Here is a 12,415-nt window from a genome sequence, read left to right as displayed (position 1 = left end):
TGGACAGCGTACGTTGTGACATCTTAGAGTCATTGACAGTAACTACTACCACCAGAAATCAACTTATACACAACAGATGTCGCAAGACGTCAGCGGTAGCGAAGATTTGTAATGTATATTCTGTATATCGAATGAAATACACTTGGGCTGCAAACCGCGTAAGCTTCTCTTCATATACTCTGTTTAATTTGATCATCTATTACATTCATGTCTTCGTATTTGGCCATATTGGTATCATTTTGGTAGTCGCTGACGTGAAAACACCAACAAAAATGGTTTGGAGTGTTCGGTGTATGTTGCGGAGAACATGGTGCTAAGATATTCATTTCTAATTCAGTAGTGTAGCGTGCTCTTCCGACTTGCTGGATTTCATCACATGCCAGCATGTTGTATTTTCTACTTTAATGTTTAGAAGTTGGTATCTTACATATAAATAGGGACAAAAGTAAACTAACCTATTTACTTGCCGTATGTTTTGTAGTGCTCGAAGTAGGCCACGTTATGTTAGAAGTAAATGTAATGTTTGTAGATAATGAAAGAAGTAAGAGAAGTAATTCTGACAGGCATTTTTAATGTTGGAAATAATATTTTTGTTTTTCTTTTCCTTTTTAGAAGAACAGCAAAAAATGGCCACTTGGACATCAAGCATGGATGTATTGGCGGATCTGGATATGTTAGCGGAATTTTCGGCCGGATGTAATTATGCAAAGGATATTCCAATTGTATCGTACGGACGTGGAAGCCTTATAAAAGAAGAGTCTTCAAGACCACCATCACCATTGTTTAATATGGTAAGACTTTCTTCAGCAGGTGTCTGTTATTGCAGTAATTCAAATTATTGAAGTGTGTAGATTGTTTCATGCAAGACATTTCTTCATTCTCTGTTTATGCAGTCTGCTAAGTTATCTTCACCTTTTCCTTAGGTGGGAGAGGCAGACTTACAACTGCCATCAAGTTTAGATCTAGGAGTTGGTAGAGGAGAGCGAATTTTGGCTCGCAATCAACACCGATGGGATGCATCTCTTCAAGATCAGATAAGAATGGTAAAAATTTACCCAGATTTATAAAACTTGAATTATTCTGAAAGTAGTATTTTGAACTGTCTCTATACTTCATTATTCAAGTCTGTACTGTATTAACTGCAATGGTTATGTGGAATCAAAAGGTGGTATAGTCAATCCCAGATACATTGCACTTCTCTATGCCACCACTCTCATATTGCATTTTTGAATCTATGATAACCTCTGAATAGACATTTATTATGTAATTTTAGAGAGAACCCACCCAGTAAAACACATGCCTGAGCTGCCATCCGCCAATATCTGGCAACACAGATGTACCCTTAAGCACTGTAATCAAGTCCAATGCAGTGCCATGCTATTTTGTTTCCATTGATTATACCAGGGGTGGCCAACCCGCGGGCCGCATGTGGCCCGCCTTGAACATTTTTCCGGCCCGCGAGATTCATCACACTTTTACAAAATATATTTATTTTATAATGGCCAAAGTAGTGAAAACCAATGTATTAAAAAAATACATTATTTGTGCATTCATATATTCAAAAATTATCTGTCGAAATTATGAGAAAAAATTAACTTTGATTTTAAAATAATATTCTTGCGAATATATGACAGATATTGCCTGGTTCAACTTACACCTGCGAATCGTTTTTTTCGAAAATGAAATTGACCAAACACAAAACACGCTCAAACATAACGGACGCTAACCTGCAACACCAATTACGATGTGCAAATACCCAAATTGAGATCGATTTGCAAAAGCTAAGTGAAAGAGTGGAGAAACAAATATCGCACTAGTAAAATAAATATTTTTTAATGATTTCATTATTTTTATTTCATTCATATTTATATATTTTTTATATTTAATTTTTAGTGCTATATATTTCTTTACAATGTACGCTTAGTATCATTATTATTATATTATCTATGTTTACATGTAAGAATAATAGTAAACACAATAATAATAACTCATTATGTTTCAATTTTTCACTCCAAAAAAATGTCTATAGTGTATCTAAATCTAATATGGGGATATATAATTTTATATGTGGCCCGCGGAGTTATGATGCATTTCCAAAGTGGCCCGAAAGATCATTTGGGTTGGCCACCCCTGCATTATACAGACCAACTGCCTGGAATTCTGCATAGAAATTAGACATCTGATGAACTCCAGGTGTCTCCCAGTTCTGTTTTGTTTTTAAGCTGAAGGAGAGATCTTTTGTATTGAATTCTATTTCATTGCATGATGATCATCATTATCAGTATCACTTTCATTGTCATTATTGTTCTTGTCATTATTTCTGTTTCCAGTGTCATTAATATCTTTACTATCATCATCATCATCATCATTTGTACATTATTATTATTCATCTTTCTTTATTGCAGGCTATGGGCCCTGGATATTCTAATAAAATAATAGAAGACTTCATACGTGGTGGTAAGTAGCATTAGGATCTACTGATATATATCAGTTTACATTGAATGTTTTAAATGAATCATTACCCTGATGATGGAGGTAGCAAGGACTTTTGAAACTTAGGTAAACTTCCACCAGACTACCAATTATGAACCAGTGTGTGTTACAAATTCTAATTATGAAGGATAAGACATTGCTTTTTTTGAAGTATGACATACGAATATAAAATTTATTTTTAAAATTTGTGATACACCTGAAACCTAGTGGTGGCACACTGGTTGCAGAACACTGCCTAAGGTGAGTGCATCATTTGCCTAGGTGATGATGTTTATGTATAATTTTTATCCCTTCACTGATTTTGGCAATCTCTTATAGGATACAAAGTTTATTCTCCCCAAAATATGAACATTGAAATTTTGATGATAATACAAGTGTTTTGGTTTGTGTAATGCATATATGAAGTATTTTAATCTGCTGTGCTTACAAGGGTGCATGAAAATGTTAACTGATGCCCACTTCAGATTTATTATAATGCACATCTTAGCACTGCAAAAGCACTAATCAGAATGTTATATATTTGTCATATGGTGTATTGATAAAATATGCTTGTTGAGGTAGCTAATTGAGTTACTTAACACTGTTTCAATTATAGAATTATGGGAAAAAAATTGCCCACTACTCTTGCTCTCTGGGAGAAACTGTAGTATAGATCAAAGAACATGAAACCACACTTTGCACCCATTTGTTGTCTTTTAATGCTGTGATGATGACATTTTACATGGTTCTTATTAATGTGATTACTTTTTCTAGAGTCTCCAAATGACCATTCAAACGTGGTTGCACAGTTTGATGATGCTGAAGAAGAGAACTCATGTCATGAGGCAACAGATGATGACGCTACTAATACAAAAGGGACATTGTCTTCAGCTGCGAAGCCTGAGAAAGCAGAAAGTAGTGATTCTGATCCACCTGCAAACCGCCTGATACCCAAGAAGCCACTGGGTCGTTGTAGGAATGCTCTTCTTAATAGTTTGGCTAATTTTAGTACAGGGTCAGTTACAGAATTTGATAATAAAAATGAAATTAATTCTTCATCACCAATACAAGTTCATAACAGTAGTTGTAATCAAGCTTTAACCCATACATATCCAATTTCTGACCATTTTAAAAATAAGACTAAAGAATCCTTTCCAATACAGATTGGTGGAATAAATCGTGATGTCATTACAATGCCTATAAGTAGAGCTGATGTTGGTTATAAGTTTAGAGAAGAGGATTTTCCACCATTATGATATATTGAGATACTTATTATTCCCAGCCCATAGATGAGATTATTTGGTAGGGCCTGCAGGCACCACATTTACAAGAATGTAAGCCATCCCCCCCACCCCAAAGAATTGCTTAACCTTAGGCTAAGTTGTGGTTTGTAATCAGAACGTTATTGTGGCAAGATAATTGTTCTGTATTTCCTGCCGTTAGGAACTGTTGCTTCATAGTATTTGACTTGCATAAACAATGCAAATATTTCAGTAATGGGAAATATATAAATAAGTTTTTTGCTCAGGAATGAATGAGTGAAATTGCATGAAATAATTCAGTTATTTTATTTAAGTGTTTAACAACAGCCAAAAAGGACAAGAACAGCCATTCACTAGGTAAAATAACTGTTTTAAAGGTTGCATCTTGGTTGATATTTTGGCAGTGAGGTGTGTTGATGCCGTTGAACAGGAAGTGGTAGAGGAGGTGCAGTTATGAACTCTTTTAAATAAACTACTTTTTAGCAGTATTATTAATTTAAAAACTTTGATGTGGGATGTAAATGACATTTTACTTTCATTTTCTTCTTAAAATTCAGGAGCAGCTTATTTTCATGTAAATGCAAAGAACTGATATGATATTACTACAGAAAGTACGGGGGTATAAAAAATAAAGGGGCAATTATTGTAATTATGTAAGATATTGAATGGTTAAAAAAATTATTGTGCAGAGAGTAAATTAATAAATGGTGCAATAGAAAGATCTTGAAAAGTAGAGTAAAGAATAAAGAAAATAGAATTTGAAGATAAACACCTGGGGGGGGGGGGAAGTTAACAAATAAAATAAGATGGAATTGACATATTACAAGAATGAATGCAGAGGGAATCCTAGTGTTCAGAAGTGTTCTGCAAACATCTTTCACCTCTAGCACTGCCTGATTTCTCATACAGGCATACCTCATTTTATTGCGCTCTGCAGATATTGCATTTTTTACAAATTGAAGGTTTGTGGTAACCCTGCGTCAAGCAAGTCTATCAGCGCCATTTTTCCAACAGAATGTGCTCACTTCGTGTCTGTGTCACATTTTGGTAATTCTCGCATTGTTTTTTTTAGACATAATGCTATTGCACACTTAATAGACTACAGTATAGTGTAAACATAACTTTTATATGCACTGGGAAACCAAACAATTCGCGTGACTTGCTTTATTGCCGTGGTCTGGAACTGAACCCGCAATATCTCCGAGTACACATGATGGCACACCACTAAATGTTGCCTCACAAAAAGGGGAAATGAAACCCTCTGTGGCCATAATGTGTATCTACATATAAATACTTGCCCTATAAGAATGCAGGATTATAAAAACAAAACTTTATATAGGTTGGGTAAAGCTATTGAAATTGTTATAACAGAGAACAGCTTTCATTTGTGAACACTATAGACATTATCTTAAGAAAACAACCATGTCTGAAAAAATGTCATTGTTCCAATCATTTTGTGTGCTGTACTGTAGCAAAGTTATAAATTAACTAAGTAACTAGATGGCTTACTGAACCCGAAGGTTCATCACCGAATTAACCAAAGCCCTCCACCCGACCCTGTCCTGGGCCAACAAAATCCAGTCTCCTTCGACTCCTATCTCCCATAGATCCCGCCTGAGACTATCCTGCCATCTACGTCTAGGTCTCCCCAGCGGTCTCTTTTCCTCAGGCTTCCCGACCAATACCCGGTGCACACCTCTTGTCCCATCCATGCGCGCTACATGCCCCGCCCATCTCATTCTTCTCGACTTAATCACCCTGACAATATTGGGGGAGGAGTACAGATTTTTAAGCTCATCATTATGCAGTTTTCTCCACGCCCCATCGTCTTCCCTCTTAGGCCCAAATATCCTCCTCAACACCCTATTCTCAAACACCTGCAATCTACGTTCCTCCCTCTGAGTGAGAGACCATGTTTCGCACCCATACAAAACAACAGGCAAAATTATTGTTTTGTATACTTTAATTTTCAGGTTCTTAGAAATCAGACGGGAAGACAAAATATTTTGAACTGAGAAGTAGCAAGCATTTCCACAATTTAATCTCCTCCTAACTTCCTCATGAGTGTCATTTTGATTTGTTATGGTTGTTCCCAGATATTTGAACTTTGTAACCCTTTCAAAGGACTTATTAGCTACCCTAAGATAATTTTGCCCGCCTGTCTGCTGACGACGAGATACCAACATATACTTAGTTTTTTCTGAATTTACTTCTAGTCCCACCTGTCTACTAGCCTCCAGTAAAACTTCTGCGTTCCCCTTTATTGTATTTATGTCATCCCCCAATAAATTAACATCATCAGCATATGCCAATAGCTGATGTGTCCCATTCAATTGCAAACCCTCCTGCCTATCTTGGACTTTCCTGATGGCATATTCTAGCGCAAAGTTAAAGAGCAAGGGAGACAAAGCATCTCCTTGTTTTAGACCGTTCTTGATGAAGAATGTCTCAGATACATATTTACCTACTTAAATTTTGCTACAGGTTTCATTTAAGCACATTTTTATTAGACTCACTAGCTTCTTTGGTATACCAAATTCAGTAAGAATATTATATAACTTCTCTCTTCACAGAGTCATATGCTTTTTTGAAATCTATAAATAATTGATGTACGGTCCAACTGAACTCCCATTTTTCTCTAGTATCTGACGAATGCAAAAGATCTGATCAATTGTTGACCTGTTTCGTCTGAAGCCACACTGATCCCCAATAATTTCATTCGCATATGGGGTTAATCTTGCCAAAAGAATGTTGGGTAGAATTTTGTATGAGGTTGATAGCAGAGAAATTCCTCGGTAATTACCACACTCAGTCTTGTCCCCCTTCTTATGAATAGGAGTAATTATAGATTCCTTCCATTGTTGTGGCATCTCTTCCTTATCCCAAATTAACTGAATAAGCTTATGGATCCTCATATGCAACCCTTTGCCACCTGCTTTAATTAATTCTGCTGGAATCTGATCAATACCTGGAGATTTATAACTTTTCAACTTCCCAATGGCTAGTTCAACTTCATCTAAACTAGGTTCTGGTACCAACCGTCCAGCTGTATGTATTTTAATCTGTCTAATATCACCAGTCCCATGAACATTTATGAGCTCGCTAAAGAAATTTTTCCACCTATTCACAATTTGTATTGGATCTGCAAGCAAATTGCCACTATCATCCTTTACCAAATTGGTCTGGGGTTGATATCCTTTCTTAAAGTTATTAATGCCTCTGTACAGGTCTCTGATATTTTTCTCCTTATTATTTGTCTGAAGTTCAACAATTTTGCCCTTCAGGTATTCCCTTTTCTTATTCCTAAAAGTTATACTAGCCTCACGTTTCACGTTACATAGATTATCCGCATTTGTTTTGTTTGGGTCCTGCAACCGTTCAAATTTTGTTTGCTTCCTTCGATCTATTAATTTGGAACATTCTTCATCAAACCACGGTTTATTTTTCTTTCTCCTGTAGTATCCTAGTTTCTCTTTGGCTGAGAAGCAAAGTTATAAATATTTAAAGAAATTGTATGAGTGTTAAAATATTGTATACCTAAATTAATTATTTTTATAAAGAAGCAAAAAATTGTTATTTTACTTCATGTATGAAATTTAGAAAAAATGAAATAATAATAAAAAATGTATATACATTTGTATTATAGTTATGAGATGGAAAGACAATTGAAATAAAAAAAATTTCATCAGTGTACCAGAATTTTTACCTTTACAAAAGATATTTAGTTAACCAATGAAGTTCTGTTTCAAATTTCTGTACCATTCTGCCATTAGAAGCAGCCAGTAGCATTTTAAAACTAAGGACTTGAATTTTTGTATTTGACGTTGGTTCTTACAGTGGTGAGTACAAAGATGACTGTCTTTGGGTTTGTAGCATTGTGATGTCTGGTTTACCCTTATGATGGAAACAGCTGGGACCTCTGAGAGCTCTGAAATATTCGTATACTTCTACAGACTACACGATGCAACAACCCAGAAGACAACCATCTGAATTTTTGTCATTCCCAAATTAAACCCATAGTAGAGGTTATCACTTTGTAATTATGGGCCATGTCATCTTACTATTTGCACTCCAAATTAATTCCAATTTCTGGAAAGTACTCTTCCAAATTTACCCTTCAATAATATTTTACGAATACATTTGCTCTTACTAAGTAATTTCTAGCTCAAATTATAATGATAATAATTTCTTGGAATAATTAATGGAACTGGCTTTGTGCAATATCAGAACTTAAAAATGGCGTGCGTTGTAACAACAAATAGGGTTAAGTTGGAAGATGAAAAGAGACAACTTTGTGCCCAACCAACAGATGGCAACACCGAACTACTTCATCTCAGAGAGGGGAACGACTAGTCTTCCAATTTTACAAACAGATGGCAGCAGGAGATAAGTAGGACCAACGGAGATTGGACAGAACTTCAGTAGCTGTTAAATAATAGCACACCTTTTCACTGATGAAGATACCGATCCCCTCAAGTCTTCTTTTGTATTTGCTCTATAATTCACAGATGGCAGAATATATGACTTTTGTCGAAATTTTAATCAATCACAACAGTAAGTCATCGGAGTAAAAAGTTTTGTCGGAAGTGAGGTTTTGCCAACCGTCATTGTGTACAACAGAAATTTTCCGTAGGCAGATGACTCTTGGTAAATGAGCGCAAACTAAAATAATTACAAGGGCATATTAAATTATTTAATCAAAGTACACTCAATGATATCCGGCTATTAATATGGCTCCGTGAACCCATTTCTGAGAGAACACCGACAAATTCTGACTCAACACCCGCAAGGTCACATCATTAAAAGCGATTGTTTTCTTTCGAGTACAATTATCTGTGCATAGAATCTTAACGTTCAGTAGCCTCCACTCCTACACAGCTTTCGGTTCCTCAGTCCACAACCATGTTTCGTCAATGTCATTCATATTTTAAAATTTCGTGATTTAATTGAAGCTGGATGTTTTTAAGTAGCCTAAAATGACTAGTTACAGGCTGGATGAGTGGTACGATTCCGCCGGGGCACAAGTATTTTTGACATCAATGTATAAATCTGTGATTAGGAGCCTGGTAGCTGCCTGCCAGATATGTTTCGAGGAGTTCCTTTCATGGTTGTATAGCGGCCTGACCATTTACCGCCAATTAACGCCGAAATTAAGAATACGCGGAGATTTACCACAAATGACATGGTGGCTAGATGCTAGGACAGCTACATATCTTAGAGGCCTATAAAAAGCCAACTACTTTTTTTTAGTAATGTGCGGGCCGGCATATATCAAACGTGGGCCGCTGGATGAAAAGCACTGCTCCGTGATGTTTCGGACACGACTGGTGAAACTGATGACCAAATCAACGGTCAGATTGTACTGTACTTAAACATTAAAATATTGTCTGTAACATGGAGTTGTAATTGATTTCACACTTTAGTGATTGGCAGTGTTTTATTTTTCCGTAAAGGTTCTCATTCGATTCCCGGGCTAAATTTTAAAAAAAATCTTTCACCGGATGTACAAATTCTAGTAGTTTTTCGTCGGCACCCTAGCCCCCTGATTGTCTGAAAGTGATTTCGTAATTGTCTTCCCATCTATATCTCTTTTGATGAGGCTTACTGGCCGAAATTCGTTTTGTGTTTTCAATATCATCCAATGCGTAATGTATGAAAGGTTTATCTCATTTTCCTTTATTTAATTGCCGTAAAAGTAAACAGATGACGATGACATTCTGAAGCTTGTGTTTACATCATAAGTTTGTCCTTCTGTTAGGTTTAATATTTTAGGACAAATATAGTATTTCTCAAACACCCCAAACCATAGTTTAAAACAGTGCATTTTTCGCGCTCCTGAAGAGCATATTCTTTAATTAAACCATCAATTGTTTACAAACTACCATGGACAAAGGCTGTTTCAGAAGGAGAAGGAGAGGTTACAAGTGAAGCTAGCACTATTTTCCGCCCAAAGTTCGCGCCTGTTGTTTGCGTTTAATGTCGTTTCTGTGTTTAATTTGTATGTTTTATCTAGTGCAAACAGTTTTGTGTGCCTGTTCCTTTGATAAATTAGCTTCTGGAAAACAACGGAATCTGAAGTCGTATAATGTAAGTAATGTTGCTTTATGGTATTGGATAATTAAGTGCAATGACAAAACGGAAATTTTATTATAGTAATTATTGTGCGTTAAGTAATCGACTTCGGATTTCGGGCATGAGTCGCGTTGAATGTTCAAAGTTGTCCAACGATTCTTCAGACACTGTAGTTTCCAACTTGAGGGTGAATATTCACCCTGAAGATGGCAACTTCATTGTTTGCCGAAACGTTGTTGTTGATTCCTAACCTTATCACACAGCACACGTCCGCAAACGTTTCTAGAATACAGAATAGGTTAATTAACAATATATCAACAAGTAAACTTTTCTTAAATATTGTCACAAATGCTCTCACCAGTATCATTTTTTAATGTCTTAAGGAATTATTGCTTCAAATGTGAAACTGTATGGTGCAGAGCCCTTTTTTAGAAGCTGACAGTCACTTAACTAGTCAATAAAATCTTTGCCATTCATGGAACTAGAGGGTTCACTACCAGTGTGTTCAGAAGGTAGTACTACCGAGTGCTGTTCTGCACCAGATGAACCCAGTTTTCACTTTCATGGCCCCTTTATTTAAGATTCACTATAATATTGTTTACTAATGAATGCCCAGGTCTGAAAAGTGGTCTCTTCCCTTCAGATTTCTTGACTACAATTTTGTATGCATTTCTCATTTTCCCCCATGTCTTTGAAGTATACCACCCTTGCTGATTTCATCACCATAATAATATTTGGTGAAGTGCTCATTATACAGTTTTCCCCTTTCTTATCTTTCTTCCTTCGTCTTAGGTCCACGTACTCTCCTTAGCATTTTCATTCTTTGTCCTGTCTCCGTTCTTACCTTGGTCTGAAAGGTCAATTTGCATTTCCACACAAAACAATACATAACATGGTATTTTTGTATATGGTACCTTCAAGTTTAGATATTTTGGTGTGGGACTGGGGGATGAAAGTGACATTGGGTAAGATTTAATTTGAAATAGCTGACAAGAAATTAAAGAACTGTATTAGGCTAAAATACCATATAAGATTGCAAGTTGTAGGAAATGGATGATAGTGTGGCTATCAATAGGGCTTGGTAAAGTATTGTAGAAAATATTTAACCTTCAGCCAAGTGTGGTTTAGAACATGTGGAATAGGGCTGTTAATTTTGTCTGTTGTCCTACAGATGTTCTGACACTGTGGGAAGGCCATAAAAATACACAGTAACAAACAACCTTTTCCTGGATATGGAGGGTTGATGGTGTTCATGATTAGTTGGGTGTGACAGCAGCATTTTTATTAGGAGAGATTTTAGGTTCTCATGGCAATGAATATGAAGATGGCTATCTTCTGGAATGTTGTGTCATGTTGTCTGTAGATATTGACTGATGTTTCAGAGATGCCTACTGCCTCCATCATCAGGGCAATGACCCTGAAATATCATTCAGTATCTGCCAGACTGCATGGCACATCCCAATTCTTCAGCACTTTTATTATTTTGTAAGGTAGCAGTAATTATAAACATTGAGTATTTAAGTTTGGAATGCTTTTTCTAGTGTTCCATAAAGAACATAAATCAGCCTTTCCAGCTGTGTGTTCCTCTTTTTACATCTTGGTTACATTGTGTTGTGAAATTTGAATTCGTAAGATGGTACCATCAAAAATAATGAAAATCAAGTGGAACTATTTATGAAATAGTATTCAAAATACTATTTAATAAATAATGTCACTTGAGAAGGAACACTAAGCAGTTACGAACAAATTGAATATGTAAGACAAAGTAAGTTTCAGAGAAACAGTAGGATGATGACAGCACATAAGAAGTCATCAGATTAGAGGAAAGAAAATGGACCTCTTGAAGCATCTTTTGCATTTACATTTGAAATTAACTATGTTGTTTAGATTGGTAAGATCAGTTTTACCAACACAAGAGGAAACACATTTTAAATACTGTAGGAAAACTTATTTTTTTCAGATTGTTATTTCAGAATTTTCCACTATTTTAGAATTTTGATTTGTGTTCCATTTTTGTGCAAGGTCTTTCTAATGTGGAAAGTGACATATTTTGGGGGGAAATCAATTGTCTGTAGTTATTCTTGAAATAAACTCTGCATTCTTTTAAAGAATTAACCTGATACAAAATTTCACATCTATTTGTTTAACAATAGAAATTGCAACAACAACAAAATTTAGTATGTGTGCCTATTTGTCTTCATGATTCATGGGTGGAATAAATTTACTACTTTAAAACCATTTTCTAATCTGCATAGGATTACTTGAAATTGTGCGAAGGTGCAATTCCATCAGTTCATTGTGGTGCTGACATTATTAGTCAATGTTTATAAAATATACACATTTAACACATAGAATGAGTCTTAAAGGAAAATTGAAAACATAGGTGCTTGCTGGTTGTTACTGTACAGTTCATATAAAATGCCACTTTAGCCAACATAGAATACCTGTTAGCCATTACAGATACAGAGCCTTTGCTAAATATGTATGAAAAATAGAAATACAAGGGGATGCAATGATATAAAATACGATGAAGCTGTTTAATGAAACAGTTTTTTATGTTCTTTTATATATTCACTATGAAATCTAAATCATTTTGATGTCTGGCAAAC

General features: G+C 35.6%; 2 protein-coding genes across 10 annotated transcripts in view; both read left to right on the top strand.

The window, feature by feature from the left end:
• The first annotated feature begins 15 nt into the window (after positions 1-15).
• On the top strand, positions 16-5,233 carry LOC110832843 (uncharacterized). Of its 7 annotated transcripts, none has more exons than XM_022070226.1 (5): positions 16-158; positions 613-791; positions 924-1,043; positions 2,406-2,457; positions 3,247-5,233. In XM_022070226.1, the coding sequence occupies exons 2-5, from the start codon at positions 627-629 to the stop codon at positions 3,726-3,728; spliced, it is 819 nt and encodes a 272-aa protein (XP_021925918.1). In that variant the 5' UTR covers positions 16-158; positions 613-626; the 3' UTR covers positions 3,729-5,233. The 7 variants fall into 7 exon arrangements, with proteins under 7 accessions (XP_021925918.1, XP_021925921.1, XP_021925917.1 ...); XM_022070229.2 differs by lacking the exon at positions 16-158 and adding an exon at positions 168-291; XM_022070225.2 differs by lacking the exon at positions 16-158 and adding an exon at positions 168-310.
• Positions 5,234-9,272: 4,039 nt separating this feature from the next.
• The window catches only part of LOC110832816 (uncharacterized), a 124,702-nt gene continuing 121,559 nt past the window's right edge, over positions 9,273-12,415 (top strand). For all 3 annotated transcript variants that reach the window (XM_087356966.1, XM_087356963.1, XM_087356964.1), the window contains exon 1: positions 9,273-9,821. In XM_087356966.1, coding sequence (XP_087213092.1) covers positions 9,711-9,821 — 111 coding nt within the window. In that variant the 5' untranslated portion in view covers positions 9,273-9,710. The remainder of the gene's footprint in view (positions 9,822-12,415) is intronic.

Source organism: Zootermopsis nevadensis, unplaced genomic scaffold (genome assembly GCF_977971745.1).
Source record: "Zootermopsis nevadensis isolate Lab colony 2312 unplaced genomic scaffold, Znev_1.0 Znev_ptg000028l, whole genome shotgun sequence".
NCBI classification, from domain to species: domain Eukaryota; kingdom Metazoa; phylum Arthropoda; class Insecta; order Blattodea; family Termopsidae; genus Zootermopsis; species Zootermopsis nevadensis.
The sequence above is the reverse complement of the archived record's forward strand: the minus strand, read 5'-3'. Positions and strand labels throughout refer to the sequence as shown.

Excerpts from the sequence above, each read along its gene's own strand:
- LOC110832843 (XM_022070222.1), top strand. The coding sequence starts at position 471 with ATGTTTTGTAGTGCTCGAAGTAGGCCACGTTATGTTAGAA. Across the intron at positions 1,044-2,405 it reads TTCAAGATCAGATAAGAATG|GCTATGGGCCCTGGATATTC; the intron begins GTAAAAATTTAC and ends TCTTTATTGCAG. Across the intron at positions 2,458-3,246 it reads AGAAGACTTCATACGTGGTG|AGTCTCCAAATGACCATTCA; the intron begins GTAAGTAGCATT and ends TACTTTTTCTAG.